Below are 21,584 nucleotides of genomic sequence, written 5' to 3' on the forward strand. Positions count from 1 at the left end.
TCTTCTGCTGACCCACTGGCCTGACCACAGGTCTACACATCAGTGGCCCTACATACCCTCCTACCTCTGCAGCTCAGCAGGTCCTGCTGTACTGCACTTCTCAAAGCAGGACACAGCCCTGGCACTGCCTTTTTAGCCAAGCAGAATCTAAAACCTGGGGCAGACAGCTGATAACTAACAGAACTCTCCGATTGTACCTTTGAGAGTGATGAGTTAACATTGTATTTTGAACTAGCGTCACCATGAGAAGGTATCTGAAGTCCTCACTTTCCACAAAGAAGAAAGGATACCTGGAACACCATCCAGGACCAGCATCTTTGCATATCCTGTGATCAGCTTCATGGCTAAAGACTGTCTATGAAAATATTTCTGCCAGCTCCAAAAAAGACTCTGCTAAAAAAGACTCTACAGTCTGTTGAACTGAACTAATGAAATCATGGAAAATACCAGTGGGGTCAAATTCGGCCCTTTAGTGGATCAATGCCTATTTGATTGTCAACTGGGGTTGGTGCTGCAGAACTTCCAAGAGAGCTTTTCTGCTTAGAGACCTTCCAAAAGAAGACAACAACTATTTCTCATTCTTAAGTGCTCCATACAAGAATGCTGCTTAGGAGTTGTGGTCTCCCAGATCTATTATGACAGCTCTCAGACTGTAGTTCTGGGAATGACAGAGCAAAGCTGAAAAGAAATGAAAGGGCCAAAACAAGGAGACAGTTTGAAATGAAATGCCAAATCTAAATTGAAGCGCTGAATCCAAAATGAAACAACAAATATTAAACTAAATGCTCCCTCTTTCACCAAAAATATCTTTGCTTTTAATGCACAAGGGACTCTTTCTGATGATGGTCCTGAAGTGATAAATTATTTAATTACATGGGGCATGTCCAGATGAGCATACACATGTGCTTTGCACCCCTGCAAACCCATCTGCAGCGCCACAAACCGCATGTGCCGCACATGCAGGCGTTCACCACACTGCTAATTTGCAGTGCAGTGGGATTTTTTGACATCAGGAGATCCCGGTGTCAGAAAAATCTGCGGCAGAAAAAAGCAAGACAGTGCATGTGCTGGCAATGTGTGCTACCCAAAACTGGAGCCCAGCTGACCAGAGCCACACTCTAGCTGCCAGCCAGGCTCTGTGCACCCAGATTGCCACAACTGGAGCCCCAGGAGGCCCCCTGGGGCCAGCCCAGGTGCTGGTTCCAGCCTTTCCTACCCCACCTGGGGCAACTTGCTGTGCACCAGAGCACATGTGCATGGGGGTTTCCCTAGGGACAAGTAGCAGCAGCACAACAATGTGCCATTGCTATTTTTGCCTGGGGAAATGCACATGCACACTTGTCTGGACGTGCCAATGTAGCTCACAGGTAATCCAACTCAAGTCACTTTAGGCACATACTTAAGCACCCTGTATAATCAGAGACTAAAAGCGAGTATTTGGGGAATGAATACAATAAAATAATTACCGATAATAAAGAAGAGAACAAACTACATAAGGAACAAAATGTGAAAAAAATTACTAGCATTTTAGAAACAGAGTCATATGGTTTCTGTAGAGCAGAAAGAAAAGAAATGCATGATCAAAGTGATATTTCAAACAAGAGTATAGATTTCAAATCTTAAACTATTAGTCTGAACTCTTTTATTTTACAGACTCAATGCAATTTGTATGATATAGATTTGCAACTGGAAAGCAAACTAAAGAAAATCCTGAATGTAACTGTACTATAATTAGATTTTTGTCCTGACTTGTGATTTTATTTGAAGCTAACAACTAGTGCCTTGTAATTTGAACTTAATGTTTGTATTACTGGCTTGTATTATTTTTTAAAAGTAACTATATCATTCAGTTTTTAGACTAGAATTTTTCAAAATGTGGGGGCTTTCTTCTAACTTTAACAATAAAATTAAAATAAATATAATAGAGATTTTCCAGCAAGTTCTGGTCATAAAAAAGACTTCAAGATAAGCTGAAGAAAGATGTCTCCAATTTTAAATACTGGTATAAGGATTGTTTTTATCATGATTAATATAAACATTTCTCCTCACACAAATCTTTTGCTCTGAAGTATTTAAGAAGTCTGGTTCCCCAGCTGGCTCTTTAGGGCCAGATTCAGCTAACCTTCCTGGGGATGAGAATCATCTGTTTATATGTGTCCCACAGATTTCAGTGGGGCTACCCAAAGAGTATAATATTACTCAGCATGAGTAAAAGTGGCAGACTCTGGTCCTTAATCATTGACATTTCACTATAGCACAACATGTGGCTGTAACATTCAAGAAGTTGAGTCAGTGGGAACTTCACCAACTTTCAGGCAGGAGGCAGAGGAAACTTTACTGGGACACAGTAAAAATGTGACATCACCACTTTTAACTGTACAACATCTGTTTTGCAGACTTTTTAGGCACTGGTGCTACCTAGATAACTCAGCTTGATTTTTGCCTTGCTCACAGGGGAACACAATATGTTTCCAATTAGCAGCCTCTGATCTAATAAATGAATGTAACAATCATTTTGGGGGGGAGGGTTCTGTCCTTTTCATTAACACAAAGTTATTTGCTTATTTGACTGAGTATTCAAGCTGGGGAGAAACATAACAATGTAATTAAAGATACATTATAAAGATATTAAGAGAGATGTAAGCAATCTGATGAGGTTCTCTTTGGGGAATCAAGGTTTTGTAGTTTTTCTGAGGTCGAAGACAACCAAGACTGCACAGTGTGGCAACTGCTGTAAAGGATGTGCTCAAACAGAAAAAAATGCAGTTGTGGCTGAGTTTCAGATCAGGGATTATTGTATCACTGAGAACCTCCCAGTACTTTCATGGGTTTAACTGTGACTTTTCTATAGAGCTGGTTTGAAACTTTTAAACAAAACATCTGCCAAATAAATTTCTTAGGTCCAAGATGGGATTTGGAGTCAAAGCCAAAGTGAGATCCCTCCAAACAGACTGTATTCTAGTGGTTAGGACATTCATGGAGAGACCTAGGTCAGGCTCTGCCTGATTCAGAGCAGGAATCTAAACCTGGCTCACCAGTATCCCAGGTGAGTGCACTAACCACCTGTCTACTAAGTATTCTGAAGTTGGACACACACATATGCTTTTCTTCCAAAAAAAAAAAAACAAAATTGAAAAGGTTTCAGTTTCATTCCAGTGTGGAACAAAAACAAACCTTAAAAGCTTTCAAGGAATTCTTGTTCTTCAGCCAGCCCTGCTTTCAAACCATAGCCCTGAGCGAGCAGCCACCTCACCATAGAGAGACAGAGAGAGACTGTTAACAAAAAAGAACAGATTCTTCCCTAGCACTGTCTCCACTGTACAAAAAGGAAGCAATCTCATTCTGCCAGAGAAGTCTGTTCCCACCTGCACTCTGGCCCTGTTTTCCTGGCAGGGTAGGTTCTTAGTTCTCTCTGTTCCTTTAGCTTCCCTGCCTTTTTTTTTTTTTTAAATCCTGCTCTTAAGGAGAGAGTGGTTAGCAAAAGTGCAGGAACTACTATTGTGCACAGCCCTGAGGCAGTGAAAGAGGACAGAGCTCCATACCAGCCCCTTTTTCCCCTGAGTGGATGAGCAGGGGCCACACACATATTTCATCCTCCATGATTGGAGGCCTAGAGACCAGAAGAGGCTTAAAGACTTGGGACTGTTCAGCCTGGAGAAGAGGAGACTCAGAGGGACTTGATGACAGACTATAAATAAATCTGGGGAGTTCAAGCGCCTACATTGAACACCTTCAAGAACAAACTGGATGTTTATCTTGCTGGGATCCTATGACCCCAGCTGACTTCCTGCCCTTTGGGCAGGGGGCTGGACTCGATGATCTTTTGAGGTCCCTTCCAGCCCTAATGTCTATGAAATCTATGAAATCTATCAGGGCCTGGGGGAGCATTTGTTCACCAAAGCCCCCCAGGGCAGGACTAGATATAATGGGCACAAACTGAATGAAAATCACTTCAGACTAGACATAAGAAAAAACTTCTTTACAAGTCGAGTGCCGAGGGTTTGGAACAGGCTCCCCCAGAGGTGGTACATTCACCCACCCTGGTGATCTTCAAAAAGTGTCTTGATGCCCATCTTGCTGCGGTCATCTGACTCCAGCGGTCTTTCCTGCACAAATGCAGGGGGGCTGGACGCGATGATCTGTAAAGACCCTTTCAGCCTCTAAAAAACTATGAAACTATTTCATCTTTATTCAGCACTCTATCTATTGCTCAGGTAAATATACTACTGATGTCAATTATGTTTGTTCCTACCAGGTACTGAGCACTTTCTGAGGGTGTTTGACTTCCCCTACCTTCTTTTGAAAACAATGTAGCAACTCTCAATGGGCACCTGGCAAATTTAAGATCTTAAAAGACTATGGCCATAGGCATATATTTATGTGTTTCTATAAAAAACTAGGGAGGTATTTGGTGAATTCTGGGTCAGCAGACTAACACTAAATCTTATTTAGTGATAATGCAATGCTGTATTAATTTTAAATTGGAAGAGAGAAAATATTCTGAAAAAAACTGCTGTTTGTTACAACCCAATGATTTTGGTGCCTCGGCACGATGGAATTTTCCTGCCACATGAGAGCCTCTTGCACAGCAAAGGTTTTTCTGCTGCAACAGAAAACCCCGGTGCAAGAGAGTTCCCGCCATTTGAATGCAAATTTGTGTCCCGCTATTGGCCAGTTCTAAATTATTCCTACGTGGCGACTAGTAATTGGCTTGCTAGCCATTTAAAATTTCGTGCAACTTCCGCCCAAGTCGGAGAACTTTGAGCATGCTGCAGAGTGCCTCTAAAGAGATTTGACTTGCGGCTAAGCTAATCGATAGACTGATCACCTATCGATTCTTCTCCCTGTCGTCGAGCGCAATCCTTCGACGTACCCCTTTCCCTGCCGGCTTAATTTGTGGACGGATTCGCTGGCCTGAGCCTTGCCAGCTGGAGCAACTCTCAGAGTTGTTTAAGCGACCAAACCACCTGCGTCGCGGCTACAAGCGGCGTAAGTAAAGCTCTTTGCATTGTCTGCCTCTCCATTCACCAGCCCGCCCAGCGACCGAGTAATTTCTAAATCACCTCGAGTCGGCTTTGGCCGTCCAAGACACTGTTCACCCAAGCCATGTTTGTTTGTTTAATCACTTTTCCTGTAAGAGTTTAACTTATAGGTTGCTTATATTTTGGTTTACAAGTTGATAAAATCTTTACACCCTTGAAAATTGCTTTGGAAGCACAAAAAAGAGCAGATTAAAAAATGGCCTCCAAGCAAGTACTTGTAAAGGAAATTTTGAGCATGACCGTAAAGTATAAGGCAGCATTATGCAGAGATACCCTGTGCTAGCTCTGTGCAGGCTAACTCTGGTATAAGAAGCAGTGTAGCTGTGGTAACATGACACTAGGGCTTCAGCTGTGCTGAAAAACACGTCTTATTAGCACAGGCAAGCACGGCTCTAACACTGCCCTAGTGCCTCCAGGAACTAGGGTACACAGAACGAGCTCTGTGTACATCTCTGCACAGCACAGCTTCACCCGGCACAAACACACCCTTTTAAGTCCCAACGTATGTCAATAACATTTCTCTTAAGTGAAACTTCCAAAAAGTAGAGTCAAAGCACAAAGTGCAAATTCTGTTTTCATAGGCTGGCATTTATTCTACAAACCTAATGCCAAGTAACTGGACACCATGGCCACTGACAGACATGAAAAAACAAAAAAACAACACTTTACAGGAAGAGGCATTGCATCAGTTTGACCCAATTCCCCCCAGTGTCTGTATAGATAAAGCGCTTCAGCTGACTGAATCAGCTTTAGATAAAAGCATCAAAACGCCCTGCTGAAATGCCCAATTTATACAGGCATTGGATGAGCTGAGTCAAACTAATGCTATGCCTCTTCTGGGCGTGTGCTATGCTTGGCATAGGGGCACACCAAGCTGAAAGTAAAGTGCTCTTTGCGGGGCTTTTTAACATCTGTAGGTAGCCCATGTGAATAAGGTAAATTTGGTTGAAAAGATGAAACCCTAGCCGAGGACTAGGTCTCAGGTCTGCCCACTTCCTCAAAACAAATGCCACTGCAGCCCAGTGGGGGACAACAATCAACTCCTCAAAAGTCAAGGCAAATTTGGCCTATTATGCTTTAAAATGACCATAAACATACCATTGTTATCTTCCATTGGAGCTGCCAGACTCAAAGTTCAATCCTATATGTAAGTAATCCTTACTCTTACATGATACTTCCTTGAAGCCAATGGGATTATTTCTGTGCGCAAAATTTTGCAAGATCTGATGCATTCAGAGTAGGGGAGAAATGGTAATTTAAGTTGCTGAGCCACTTCAACTTCTAATGATTTCAGTTTGAGTTGACAGCAGTCACGTCAGCGTATCATTTTATACCAGTCACCTAGGTGAGTTGTAATCAGCAGAGATTGAATTTAGGATCTAAAGATATTAATGCATTAATTTCTAAAGCTTGAGCAGAAAAGACCAGTGCTTTGGTAGGCTTATCAATGTGTTTCTCTAACTTAGACATCATTAGAGGGAAGGCAGAATGGGATGAATTCACTTTGCTGATGTAGTCCACAGTCCGAAGTCATTGATTAGAGCACCAGAAAAGTAGAGATCCTGAATTAAAGACCCAGCCCCAAAACTTTAACTTATTCTTTACTAATTAACTTTATTAATGAGTGGCCATGGCAATAAGGATTTCAGTTATATGACTACTGTGATTAAGGGTTGCAAAAGACCTCAGAATTTAACTTAGCCATATTTTGGTTGCATTGCCTACAGTCTCAAAGCACTAGGAAACCCATTTAAGCCTGGCTGATTGTACAAAAATGTGCATCACCATACTGATGCACACTGGGCACAGATTAAAACCTTATGTTAACACTTCCTCTCTTCACAGCACCCTGTCTGTCAACCATAATGTTATTTTAACAGAGTTGGTTTTATTTGGCTTCCTTGCTTTTTTTGTGAAGTCAAAGTAATTTAATGCTTTTATTATAAAATGTATGCTCCATAAGGAACTGGACATTTCAGGGTTTTGATTGTTATACACTCTTACAATAATAATAAAGTAATACTAATACTACTAATAATAATAAAGCAGTTTACCTTGAAAGCAGTAGGCATCAAACTTTGTCTCTGGCAAAGGAAAGCCTGTTTGGTTCTCATAGCGATATAGGGTTCTCACCCCAAGTAAACCTCCTCCACATTGAGGTCTAGCCACGGATGCAGGATAGCGAACACTGCCATCAGCCAGCCAGCCAAAGTCACACTGGTCATAGCCTATCCTCCAGGCAGCGTACAGCTCTGCAACTGTAGCAAGGACTGCATTTCTTTTTTCACATTCCTCTTTAGCTTCTTCAAAGGTTAGCTTGTCAGGCACAGTTGCATGGAACACAGTACCTAATGGGATACAAACAAGAATGAATCTCACTGAACACTTCTCTCTAGATGCTCCAATTATGACTGCCTCTCTATAATGAAGGTTTAGTCTTAGTCTTGCTTATCAACTCAATTTTCCTTTCCCCCCAGCCCAATATAAATACCCAAAACAAGTGTCCTCCATTTTTCCATATCCAGTCTGTGACCATAAAAGCAAGTCTGCCCTAATTTATGCGTAACTTACCCATCCAACACAAAGCACAAACACTGACTACATGCGTGAGGGAATGACTGGAGACAGAATCCCAACCTCAACATGCAAACAGAAGTTATGGGAGCCATACAGCCCATATGTGATTTCTACTTGAGTCTGTGGGCTGTAGGCAGAGCTGTGAAACCACTGCACTCATTAAAACTGGGTTGATAATGTTTATCTTCTCAAGAAAAGCAAACCAATTATTTTATATCTGCAGCCTTTTCCTTGGCCTTTCCCAAGGATCTCACTTGAGGCACAAAGAAAGTAAATTATCTTTACTGGATGCTGTAAATTAGTTTCCAGTGTTATATTTCTAAAAGCTGACTCCTGACAATCCCACATGAAAAAAAGATGAGAATAGGCACTGGATCAATTTATATTTACCCCCAAATGTATGATTTACATGAGAGGGAGAAAATAGACCAGAAGACCCTTTGTGTAGTTTGGCTTCAAGTGAACAATACTCTCCAAACAATGTCTTTTCCTTTATAATTACTGATGGGGCTTGACCCAGAATAATTAACATGCCTTTCATGTATATGATCAATAGATGATCTATTTTCTATTTTCTTCCCTTTTTACCACCCCCCCCCCCCCCACAACCTTTTTGGTTTGGAGTTTTAGGTATGTCTGCCTAGAAGTCTACAGAGGCTATGTCTACACTGCTTTCCTGGTGCTCCTTGGCTAGGGACAGCATTTACACATAAACTGGTTTAAGTGATCAGAAACTGGCTTAAGTCTGTAACAGAACAGCAGCTCAGTGCACATAAGCCAGTTTCAAAATGGCTGAACTTGTTTTAAGATAAACCTGGATGAATGTAGTATCAGACTTAACTGATTTAGGTCAAACTGGCTTATGAAACTTCTGTTCCAGACCCCTTCCTGATTCAAGTTAAATCACAGTCCCCCAACATCCCAGCATGCTTTGCAGCCCTGGGCTGTGCTGTGCTGTGCTGTCTGCTCCAGAGAGCAGGGTTGGCCTCACCCCTCTGCACCCTTGCTGGAGAAGTGAGGGCTGGCTGACAAGGGGGTAGGGGTGGGAAACCCTGCAGGGGACTGCAGCTGGGTCTGTCTGGGGGTTAGCCCCTGCCACACTTTTCTGCATTGGAGTGGAGTGGGCAGGGGTAGGAGGTACAGGGTGGGCAACAACCTGAGAGCAACCGCCCCCCCAGGCAAACCCAGCTGAAGTCCAAAAGGGGCTTTAATCCCCACCTTCCTCAGCTCAGTGTGCTGTCCACGTCCCCTGCTCTCTGCTGGAGCAGGACATGGGCAGGCAACAGTCTGAGAGGGACTGCTTTGGCTGGTGTGACCAAAGAAAGCAGAGAACTACATTTACATTATAAAACAGCAGAAGACCAGTAGACTCTACCCCTTCCACCACTGGCAGAGACTGAGGCTGGCAAGCTGATAAGGGGAGACGGAGGGTGTGTAATCCTCTCAGCTCCCCCAGGCCAGCTGGGGAACTGGGGCTGGAGGGACAGGTCCCCTGCCACTTGTGAGCACTGGGACCTCCACTCCACTTGTTGATTCCCCAAGAAGGACTCTGCATACCTAGCTGTAAGGAGACATAGATTCATAGATTCATAGAACCTGCTAACGAGACTTAAAATATTCAGTTTAGGAGAGTAGTGTAAATTCAACAATTTTATTATGAAATGTTGATATTTTTCTCATCTATTTTGGATCAGAATACAAGGTTAGTATTGCTGGGGAGAGGTGCACAGCCACATTGGACATGTGATCTATCTCAGCTATGCATTTGTCTCAAGACAACTTAGCAAAAGGCAGACAGAGACACTGCATCACCCAGAGTGGTTTCTTTCAAATCAATATTACACTTGTTTTAGGCCTGAAAGGAATGTAAGTGTGAAAGGAGGCAGTGTGCCAATTTTTTTTCTCCTAGGTAGAAACATTGTGATTTGTTATTACAGCTGTAATATCAATTTCATAGCATGAGTTTCCTCATACAAATTGCAGGGAATTTCTAACTTAGGGGTAAATTAATGTAGCCATTAAAGGTTAAATTATGTCTGTTAGGCACCATTCAGGGCAAGGGAACGCACAGAATTATATTGCCCAGGAGGCAAAATGCTATTCTGAGAGCACAGAGGAAGTATGCTTGCTACTACATAACTTTCATGGGGTCAGCCTGCTCCTGTCTGCATGCTAGTTCCCATATGTAAACCACTGCAGAGTCAAGTATAGAGGCATGACACTATCTCCACATTTTCTCCACAGGAGCAACATACAACACTGGAACAGTAAACAAAGGTCCTCCCTAAAGCACCAGCTCTAATTTTCTTCCTTTGTTTTGAAGGCCAAAAATGATGGACCCACACAACAGTCTAGGAGAACTCAGCCCTAAGTAGATAAGAAATGGAAGCATATTAAAAAAAGATTATTAAAAAGGAAAATAATATGTTCTTTATTACCAGAGAATATTACGCTATACTGTACAAGGGAAGTAAAACAGTCTTCCAAATAATGTATTTTGAATGATTTGCTAATGGCATAAGAGCCACAGATGTGACATATCTGAAAAGCAAATAAAACTAATCACCCTTATGTCATCTGCCTAGGAGAAATTTAGTACATGGATGGAAAGAAAAAAGTCTACGTACACAGATGGATTCTTAGGTGGTGCAGAACAAAGTTGCTTTATTGATTTCATTGACTTACACCAACTAAGGATCTTGGTACATGTTGCACTTTGAGCTGCTAAAATGTTGATCAGTGTTGGGGATAGCTGAGTTTGGAGCAATCACACAGTAAGGCTAAAAACCTTCTCTGATTGTCCCCCCACCTGTACAGCTGTGACTTGCCACCAGAGGGCTAGCAAGCATGGTCCTGACTAGGATCCACAGCTGTGAGTTGCTGCTACAGGGCTGGTGAGCCAGGACAGGCTTCTATCCCTGCTCTTGGGGATGGGGGGAAGAGATGGCTTGGGGGAACCAGATCATGAAAGAGATGGAATGGGGATGGGTAACAAAATCAGAGGTGGAAAGGAAATGGGGATGGGGAAGGGTAGGAGAGAGTCAGCCACTGAAGGATAAAATAAAATTAAAAAAAAAATAAAAAGAAATAAGGAGGAACTAAATTAAAAAGCTCATATTTTAATAAACTGGGGTTTGGGATTGGGGCCAGGGGGTGCTGGTCATGCTTCCCAGAGCAGCTGAGAAGTGGAAGCAGTGAGAGAAGGCGCTTTTGGAAAAGCTACTTCCCCTGTCCTGGGAAGGAAGCCCCAATTCATGGGGACACAATTGGGCTCCTTACTTTGTTCCCCCCCAACCAGGCCCCACTCCTTGACCCACCCATGCCCTGCAACCTGGCTAGCTGTGCTTTGCAGGCTGTTTGCATGGGGTTGCACCCCTGAGGGTGGAAAGGTTACACCCCTGGGGGAAAAGGGGGAGTTGCCTTGGTGCTACAACTGCCCCTGGACAGTAGAGTTCAGGGGGCATAAAGTTTGTCCACACAGAACAGAAGGGTAAGGGAGGGGATTCTGCATCCTGGGGTTTTGGAGAACTGCAACTAAGTTGGTTGATCTATGGGGGGTGGCCACACATTAATGGAACATGAGCTGGGTAACATGGATCAGAGAGAAACCTGCCCTAGAATGGTGTAACTTTAAGATGCCTGAAGTGTGCTTAAAACTAGTTTCAGGTGTTAATGTGTAGACAACCCAGGGATTAAGAGCTCCAGGAGCTGCCTAAAATAAATGTGTAACAAGGTCCAAGAAGCTGGTCCATGCTGAGTGTGCAACAGTTGTTCCAACCAGACCAAAATGACACTTAAGGGGGGAATTTTAAATGGATATTTATGTGTATTTATTCAGCTAGCCTAATGTATGGACTTTGGTGTAAAAGGCACAGCATGTCCCACAGAATTTGTGCCCATATTTTCATATCCACACATTAGATTCTACATATAAGTCTGAGTACTTGTGTCTTTTGCTGCTGGCTTTACCCTGAAATTGGTGGGATGGACATTTTTATGATTGCAAATTGTGTTCATGCAAGAGAGACCCACCCTGTTCAATATTTACCTTTCACTATTCCATAAGGAAAATTTTATGAGAGCAAAACTTGAAACCTGCCTGCTTTTGCCAAGTTGATAATACTGCACATTTGTACAGTGGGTGTAATGGCTTTTAATCTACTGAATTGGTCTAACAGACCTGGGGCCTAGTTGGACAATTATCTGAAGTCTGCTGCTTTCCCACAGATACCATTTGTGTCTGAAGTTCAGTTTATGAGCAAAACTTCATAAATGTTAAAACAAAAAATACATTTAAAGAAAAATGTAGACTAATTAAAGTAGATCCAGTCAGAAAAAAATAGTGAAGCTTTATGTCCATTTCCACTTATTAGACTTGTTAAAAGTTTTGGAAAGATGAAGGCACAAAGAATGCAAAAGATGCCAAAGCAATCAGCAAAATATTTTTATTGTTATCCCATAGTGGTTAACGATGTTAAAACATAGCAGTTTGTATTTGTACCAGCAGGGATGAGATGCTAAGAACCCAAAGCTTCTCATTTTAAACCAGCCCAATAGCACACTTAAAGCCAAATTCCAATTACCAGGCAGTGACACTTTAAAAAGTGAGTCTGCAGTGAGCCTGCCCAATTTAAAAAGAAAGAAGTCTGCTGTAGTGTTAATTTCCCCTGCATTTGAAAGCAGAGTACAAAGCCATCATGCCGAAGGAAAAAGCCTGAGACTGATGATTCTTGTTATAGAAACCTAAAAATATCTAAAAGTTGCCTGGCAATTTTCCTAAACTACAGTAAAAAAAAAAATTATCTCTGCCCATTGAACAGAGAGGAGGAAAACGGTTTCCAACAGATTCACTGATATGAATTATATTAGCAACAAAGCATATGCCGGATTGCTGTGATAGTTCCTTGAGGCGTCCTTTAGTACTCTTATAGGAAATGTGAGCCACGTACTGCCACCTTGCAGCACTGTAGCCATGTGCTACAGGGGACATTTTACCAAACAGTCATCATGCTGGTATGGGAAACATTGAGGGCACAATTAAAGCATCTCCCATTCCCTTTGTTCAGTAAGTGCAGGCTGCCACACTATAGGTATCACCTGTCTATGTACTGTAGGGAAGGGATGTACTCTCCTGTACTCTCTCCCTGCTCACAGGCTCTGGATACCCTCTTCAGGCCCTCTTCAGGTAGCTGAAGAGAGGGCCATCCTCATTCATTGTACCTCTGGTTGCTTCTTTCACAGTAGCAAAACTTATTCAAGGAGCCATATCATTCCCCTCTTATGTCTACACGCTACTCCATTAACTGAGGGACTGACGATAGGTGTTTTAAGAGGAACAGGCATTCGTGTTTAAAAGAACTTTTAACTCTTCAAGTAATTTCCTATGGAAATGACAAAGATTCACTAGGGAAAATAAGGTTCTGCACCCTATTTCCCAAGTCTCTACATCAAAATTGACCTGAGGCCATCAACTAGATTTGGGAAAGGAACTTCGTTTAGGTTCCAATCCTGGCTTTCACAACACTGATATACCTAGTAGAGAAGATAATTTGGCCCTTACAAACAGATTTCCTCTGAGAAACTTAAAAGTTGCTGCTGAAACTAATAACATATAATTAAACTAGTAATGCCTTCTCGAAAAATAACTCCTGAGCATTAATGATGATATTAAGTTTCATACTTAAAAGAGGGATTAACCCTATCCTAGATCTTGAGCTACTTAATTATAGTGTTTGAAAGTAGCAAGGTTTCCCAATCAAAACATTGGGAGTATACTTCTTCACACATTCAGGGAATAAACAGAAAACTCGTCTGGCAGGCAAAGGAATGACGTAGCCTCCAAAACCAAAGCAAGGGAGTATTGATTTTTCTTCCAGTTAAAAGCAATCTGTAATGTTTTCTTAGCTGGATTCCACACTGAAAAATAACTCAGCAAAATTGCCTGGGCAAGCTCCAGGATCTAGAGGATAAGTGGAGAAAAAACTAGCCCTGGTCATGCCCTGTAATAGCAGGGGTGAAATGGAAACCATGACAATGTTTAGATTACAGACAATAATGCAATGTGTATTATCCTTGGCCCCCTTTCCAAATCAAGCAGCAGATTGAGAGCTTGCCCTCTGCAGTCAGAGGACTCTAAGATCCCCAGGATTTTCCTGCTCTCTGTATTTGCATTACTTATTTTAAAAAAGGCATGTGACTACAGCTTCTTTTTTATTTCTGTCAAATTCAACAAGCTAGACAGGGAAGGCAAGGTTTTTGTTGAAGACAAAGGTTGACTTGCTACCACCCTCCTGCCAAAATGCTTTGGCTCTAAAGGCTTATCAGCTGGTTTTGTTACAAGCTTCATTTTGTTGAAGCTTAATTTACTCATTCACTTCCACCAGAAGTAGTCTTGGGAGTCAGGAGCCTTTCTTCATGCATTTGTTTCATAAACTTTCATATGCTTTAAAAGAAAGAATGGAAACATGGGTGGGCCAGAACCATGGCCAGAGGCTTCTTACACAACATGGATTCACTACCCTGGATGGGGGACTTGTGTGAGCCACTGTGTGTCAGCAATCAGTCAGACTTTAGGACCCAAGAAGTCTATTCTCATGCCCTCTCTAAAATACAGTGGATAACCTCACATTATATTTTTTAAGTATATTTCTAGTACTTTTCTTTGAATCCCAAGGGAGACAGAATTCTTTATTCTTCCCTTTTCTGGGGTTCACTGACCCAGCTGAGAACCAACAGGGCCTGGGTTGTTGACACTCAATGCCCCATTAGCTAGATACATAAATTAACATAAAGCTTTCTTCTAGCAATGTCCTCTAGGACATCACAGTGCTGAAGTTCTAGAAATCATGAACCAGCCAAGAATAAAAGAACATTTTACTCCTGGAAAGTATAGGGGTAAGTTAGCAAAAATGGAAAAGGAACAGGTCAGGGATTCAGGTGGGTATATTACATGAGTAATGAACCACAGCAATAAATAGTAAATAATCACAAAATAGCAAACCATGCCTTTCTCAATGGGCCGTCAACATATGGTGGAGATGGAGTTTCATGAGAAAACCAAGGGTCCCTTGGCGTGCAGTAACTACTACCCATGATCTTCCTCTGGATCCTAGGACATGAGGGAGCCTACAGGACTCAACTCACAAGCATAATGGACCTGTAGGACTCACGTTTCTACATGATGAAGCTTGCTTGCTCAATCCTTTTGGCTGAGAGGCAAAATGGCATCCCCCCTTTTGTTGTAGGAAGCAACTCCTGGTCTACTTTCCCTCTAGCCACTGCAACCTATTGCCCCAGCACCCAGCTCCTTCCATAAATCCTATCTTTACTTGGGCTCCCCTCATATATTGGCCAGTTCCAGTCAGATTCAGGTTCTGTGTGATCTGTATTTGATCACTTAGACTTATCAATCAGCCTCTGGCCTGGTAACCCCTCCTTCCGCCAGAACCTGGGGTCTTCATTTATATGGATAATCTCCAAGAGGCACTGGCTTCCTGGGACTACAGTCAGTCACCCCACTTCTCAGTCTCCTGCTCTCGGCCCCAATCTTAGTGTGTTTCTCAACCATAGATCAGCAACCTCAGTTGCAGTTCCAGTCTCTGCCCCAGTGTGTCTCTCTGAGAGTGCTGTTGGGAGCTGTCTCTGAAACCCCAAAGAGGCAAAGAGGCTGCATTGGCAAAAAAACAGCCTTGAAGTGATAATCAGTGTAGCCTAGGAGGGTTTGGGTGCCCAATTTCCCTTTGTGTGGTTTTCCCATAATAGGTGGGGAAAGAAGTGCATCGCTGGAAAAGGTTCTTTCTAGTCCTTCAATCCCCAGCCCAAAAGAACTTTCCTAAACAAATCACTGTTTGCATGTGTTACACACACAGCTTCTAACTAGCTAACTAACTAACTAACAACCTACACCCCTGTAGGGTGTAGGCTTCTAACTGGCATTTGTGTTTTGTCTTTGCACCACATCCCCCAGCTCTTCATCTAATAAGCGAGCTTAGGTATATAGAGCAGGATCCTGTTCTGGCTTCCAGCAAGACTAATCACTTTTGATTCACGAATACTTGAGGCAGAATCATCTACAAAACTGCTGATGGGGCTCTTGTTTCAAGAAGAAGTAAAGTGGTTAAATTGTCCCTAAAGTTATACCCAGATCTTTAAAGCTTGATTAATAGCTCATTTATGGAACATTAAACTGCAAGCACTGATTTTTATTTATAAAGGTATTCAAAAGTTAGCACTAATGATTTGCAATGAAATATGAAAAGTTTAAATTAGTCTGCTACAAGCCACTATGCCTACACTTCGTTTAATGAAATAATGCTTTTTTCTAGTTTCTTTTTCATCATTAAAGTGCAGACATTTTAAACTCCCATAATAATATTCCCATGTTTTTTAACAAAACTCAAAATATTTTACTCATAATTGTGCACAGCCTTTAATTGCTATGGCTTTCCTCAGAACAAGGACATGGTAAGATTTAGCCTAGATAGCTGGTTTTAATTTAATGTAATTGTTTGTGTTTCATGGAGAAATCTATGCCTCAGCCTGACTGTGATTTTTGGAAAGCCAGAAACAAAGAAAGAAGAAAGCCAAAATGCTGCTTGGTCATACATATCTTCATCTGTAACTAACCAAATTAGTACTGTAAATTCAATACATATTTAAGCTAAAGTGCACTGCAGATATTTCCATCATTATTTTAGGACCATCTGGGCTAGTGCTGTCTCTGATACAATGCCAGTATATAAATGATTGCACAATAATTTCCTTAATGGGCATCTTCATTATGGGCCAGATTCTGATATCCTGACGACTGTCAAGTTGTGCCTTATTCTATGAGTAGTCCCATTGTCGTCAATAATGCTATTATTCAGTTAAGGTACTATTTAGTAATAGTAAGGCTGACAGATCTGGCCCTTAATCAGCTCTTCAGGGTAGTATCTGCCTCTGCAGGTATGAACAATATAATAACTGGGATGGAGTATACTATATATAAGACCAATATAACAAGGTGCCAAATACCATCAATTCCCTTCGTCTTTAATAGGAGTTTTGGATGTTCACTAGCTCACAAAAGCTCACTCATTCTCTTGCAGAACTAAGCTCTAAATGATGCACAGTCTTAAACACCATGTGGCTCCAAGTCCTAAAAGCTATGGCCTGCTTCCATGGGATTCATATGTTATTATGAAGCAAAGCAAAACAATGAATGTAGTTTTATGCAGTGTTTACTTTTCATATAAATTACACTTGTGTCTGTAGTTTATCTAACTATCTCCATGGGCAAATGGCTCCATTCATTAATTTCTTTTTGTGCTATGCAATTTCAAACAAACCTTGTATTCAAAATCAATGTTTGTCCTTTTAGCAACCATTTTTACTACATGTAGAGCACGATTATGGCTCCTTTGTTCTTACCTAGACAGAAAGACTTGCCATATTGCTCAAGTTCTCATGAAATGTCCTCTAACATAGTAACACTTGTACCAAGTTGCAGCAGGGTCCCTTACTGTATTTTACAAGCCACGCATATGGTCTCCTCTACCCATACACACTCAGGGAAGAAGTAAATTTAATAGAGAGTCTCTTGCATATCAGAATACATAACTGATGCCACACAGCCCTATCCACATATCAGAGTATATTTTCTCAGATATTTTCTTTTACCCCAAATATTTCTATTTCATTGAAAACTTTAGTCCAAAAAGACTATAGGTATGAAAATAAAAAATAAGGATGTCTGACTAGATCATCATTATGATCCCACTCTGGCCTATCTATCCAGGTTATAATGAAAAAACACAGATGGAAAGTGCAGAAGCAGTTTCCTATCATGCATTAGGTATGCTCATCAGGTATATCCCAGCAAGAAAGTCCCAGGCCACAATAATAATTCCTCTTGACCCCTACCACTTGTCTCAAGTGAACCAACAGCATCTCATATTTGACATTGTCTAATGCTGCCAAAAGGGGATGAGAAAGGAGGTCTGTTTCCTATGCACAGACAGGAGAAAATCATCCATCACTGTCACTTAAGCAGTTCCAGTTCCATGACCTGGCCTGAATCCTCCTTTGCTTAGCTTCAATTAGATTAATTTTAGTTGACCCTTGGCTACCTTTCTATGAGTTTGCGTAGAAATGGGAGGTTTGACATTGGTTAGAACCTGGCTAGAACCAATGTGCAGGGTCCTTTAATGCATGTTTGAGAGAGGAAGTGAAGATTCCTTCTCTGAATCAGATGCTGACTATTTGAATCAGGACTGGGACCAGTTACTCTTCACTTTCTTGCACAATCTAGGATAGGCACAGGTTGAATTCACAAGTCTTGGGTCAAGAGTACTCTTGAGTGTCCAGAATTCTTGGTCAGTGAATGCACTAAAGTCTAGGAATGCAAGTGGGCAGTTTGTTTGTGGGTGTAGTAGAGCAAAAGCAGAGTAAAGTTAATGCTTACGAAAGCATTCCTCTTGATGCTAAAGGCTCTTAATTTAGCATCTTTCACGGTTTTTCAATAGATATGTGCTTTTATTTCAGAACTACACCTCCAGTAATGCTTGTACTTTATCTCTCAGCTATATACATGCACTTAACTCACAAAATCATAGTAGCCATTACTTAAAGCAATGAGTAACATAGTGTATCCCTGTCTAGTATCATAAGGAAGTGAAAATTATCTTATTAACAGAGTAAAAATAAAAAGATGGCGAAATTAATTTCAATATTTCCTTAGGCCTAATCCAGACACAACTGAAGTTAACAGAAAATTTTCTATTAACTTCATTAAGTACATGTCAGTCAGTTTATTTTCAAAACAGGAAAAAGAAGTATAATTCATATAAAAAGCAAAACAATCTAAAAATTCTAAGCATTCTAAAAATGCAAAGATACTTCCCAAAACAACCTCATAGTAAGGTCTACTGTCACTAACTATAGCAGCTCAAAACCTGCATAGCCATTTGCAAACTTTACCACCTCCACACTCTCCTTTAATTAAGGCCTCTTCTACCACAAACTATAGGCTCATTTTATCCAGAATTTTTTTTATATGCAAAATAGTCTAGATGTATTTTATACAGAAGTTTTTACTTCACTGTCTTGTCTGTCTTATTAGTTCTCCAATTATTTTACAGTTCATCATGCAACATAAATATAGGCCAATCTTACCTTCCAAACGTTCCACATAGCAATATACATCATAAGTTTCATTAGGAAGACGGAATCCATATGTCCTGACTCCTGCCATTCCCATTTTATCTCCAAAGCAGCCAATTCTGGGCTGCCTAATTGGGTATCTGAAATACAGTATGTTAGTTTTTATTGTTACAGTAAGGTAGCATTTCAAGTACGAACAAGTCAAGTTTATCACTTTTGGGGAACGTGGTCAAGAGGCAAGTTGAACATCTCACCTAACTGTCTGGTCAGACACCCAGCCAGCATCACATTGCTCTAATCCATCTTCGTATGCAGCTTTCAGTTGTTCAGGGGTTGCTATGACAGCACCATTGTCCAGACAAGCCTCCTGAGCTTGCTTAAAACTCAGAGTATATCTACTACTTGCTGCGCGATAGTGAAATACAACACCTGCAAAGACAAAAATTCACGTTACTAACACAAGTTATACTACATTTGCTATATTCATTTTATAGAAAATTAGTAATACAATAGTAATGAAAACAGACAAAGGAGACTCTTTCCTGGTATAATAATAGAATGTTGGGACAAGATATCTCGTAGTACATAAGGTCATGTCTCCCTCTAGTGCTGTTGCTATTAAAGACTACATAACACTCTTATACTAATCAAAACTGGAGAAATTATTTTAGCCCCGGGGTAGAGAAGGCATCAGGTTTTACCGATGGCCATGGCATCTGCCTCTATGTAACATTAGTTACAAATAAACTAGTATAATGTCTATATTTTATTTTGCATACTACAAAATATTACAGGCTACACAGGTTTTGTTGGGGGTTTTGGGGGACTTGAGGATTTCTGACTGCTATTGGACAGAATCTAAAAATAAAAAAACACTGCAGAAAGACTTCAGAATTTTAGTAGAATAGTTCTAGTTAGGAGCCAAATGTTATTCTTGGCTACACAAGAATATCTGAAATTTGCCCTAAAAGTTCAATACCATTTAGAAGGCCTAAGTTATATTTTCCACTCCACAGTTCCTTGTTCCCACTGTCTTTACAGTTAAATGGTAGTGGATGACTCATGATGATCTTTGAAAAGCAATATTCAGTAAAACTTCACTAATTCCTGCTGATCACTGGGGTATGCATTACAAATTACAAAATGCTGTAAATTAGCAAACGCATGTTTAGATGCAAACCAACAGCAGAATAAATCATAGTGTGCTTTGTATTTTGTCAATTTTATTTTATCATAATATTTCATAATGTGCTAGCTCATTTCTTCCAGTATATTTTGGAGAAAGTATTGATTTTAAGTAATGTGAGATCTCCCTATATCTCTTTGCTACTACATTTTGCTGAAAGGTGGGAACAGTCTACTGCGATATATATTAATTTTAAAGCAAATGGACTAGCAATGTTAAAATTAAAGACGTTCTACCATATTTAGAACCCATTTCTTCTATAAAGCCAAATTCAGACCCCATAGTATTTCACTGATCTATGTGAAATTATACTATGTATGTTTTATTAAGAAAGCTTCCTAACAGAAATAAAAGAAATCTGTGTAAAATATCCATCAGATTGATGTCACAGAAAGAATATAGTCAGGAGTTGGTTTCAGTTTCACTGGACATGTAGAATAACTCCACAGAGCAGGACTTCCATGGAGTTACTTCAAATATCTTCAGTTCTGAGCCATGCTACAATTGGCACAACACCTAAGGCAGATTTACCCTGACCCACTTGCTGCACCGGGGGAGGCTAAAAGAAGATGGCACCAAGCCACCTACACTTAGCTTTATGCCACCTAGACGTTTCCCATCCTAAAACATCTATTGCTGTCCCATTATTGGCTAGAGACAAATGTTACACATAAGCCAGTTTAAGTGACCAGAAACTTGGTTTAAACCTGTAACAGAACATAAGTTCAGTGTGCATAAACCAGTTTCAAAATGGCCAGAACTGATTTAAGATAAATGTGGCTGAAAGTAGTATCAGACTTAACTGATTTGGGTCAAACCAGTTTATGCAACTTCTGTCCCAGACCCCTTCCTGGTTTAAGTTAAACGAGTCCCCCAGCAACCCAGCATGCTCTGCAGCCCTGGGCTGGGCTGGGCTGTCTTTTGCAGACAGCACGGCAGGCCCTGCCCCTCTGCTCTGTAGCTGGAGCAGGGGCAGCAGTGTGGCCAGACACAGGCCAGGCAGGGCTCCTGAGGCGAAGGGAGCAGGGAGGAGGTGCATTCCTCCTACTCCCACTGCAGGACCACAGCCAGGGTCTGCCTGGCCGGGGTGTAGCAGCCCCTGTCAGGCATCCCCCCCTCGCTGCTTGAGCGGTGGCAGAGGGGCATGCCCAGCCCCATCCATAGCCTGAAGCAAATGGGGAGAGAGAGATTTAATCTCCCCCTCCATCCTCTGTCCCACCAGCAGCTGGGGTCTGCCTGGCCAGGTCAAAGCAGCCCGTCAGGCACCCCCCCTCCCCTCTCCATCAGTGGGTGTGGCCAAAGCCTGCCTGATCTGCAGCTATGGGCACTGCTGAGAGTGAACACAGAGGGGCCAGCCTGGACTGGGCCATAGGGTCAGGCCCTTCTCAGCAGGCTGCAGCTTGGGCTGGTGCCATGGGAACTGCGCAGCCAGATTGCTCCTGGCTCCCCACGCCCAGGTTGGGATGGCTGTCATGGAGATGAAGCCAGCTGAGAAGGGTCCAACCAGGCTTGGGGGCAGGGCCCTTCCCAGCCAGCTGTGGCTCTGTGACAGCTGGGCCCAGCTGTTGGCTGGGCAGCTGCTGGCCGGGCAGCAGGCTGCCCAAGTTGGCTTGGAGGCACTGGCGAGCCCAGAACCC

The 21,584-nt window shown here is 41.8% G+C and overlaps 1 protein-coding gene across 1 annotated transcript in view; it reads right to left on the bottom strand.

Moving 5' to 3' along the window:
- VCAN (versican) overlaps positions 1-21,584 on the bottom strand; it is a 153,515-nt gene that overhangs the window by 91,672 nt on the left and 40,259 nt on the right. The window contains exons 4-6 of the mRNA XM_006263825.4: positions 19,016-19,190; positions 18,774-18,901; positions 7,097-7,390 (exon numbers count right to left, since the gene is read on the bottom strand). Coding sequence (XP_006263887.3) covers positions 7,097-7,390; positions 18,774-18,901; positions 19,016-19,190 — 597 coding nt within the window. The remainder of the gene's footprint in view (positions 1-7,096; positions 7,391-18,773; positions 18,902-19,015; positions 19,191-21,584) is intronic.

This window comes from Alligator mississippiensis, chromosome 3 (assembly GCF_030867095.1).
Source record: "Alligator mississippiensis isolate rAllMis1 chromosome 3, rAllMis1, whole genome shotgun sequence".
In the NCBI taxonomy this organism is placed as follows: Eukaryota; Metazoa; Chordata; order Crocodylia; family Alligatoridae; genus Alligator; species Alligator mississippiensis.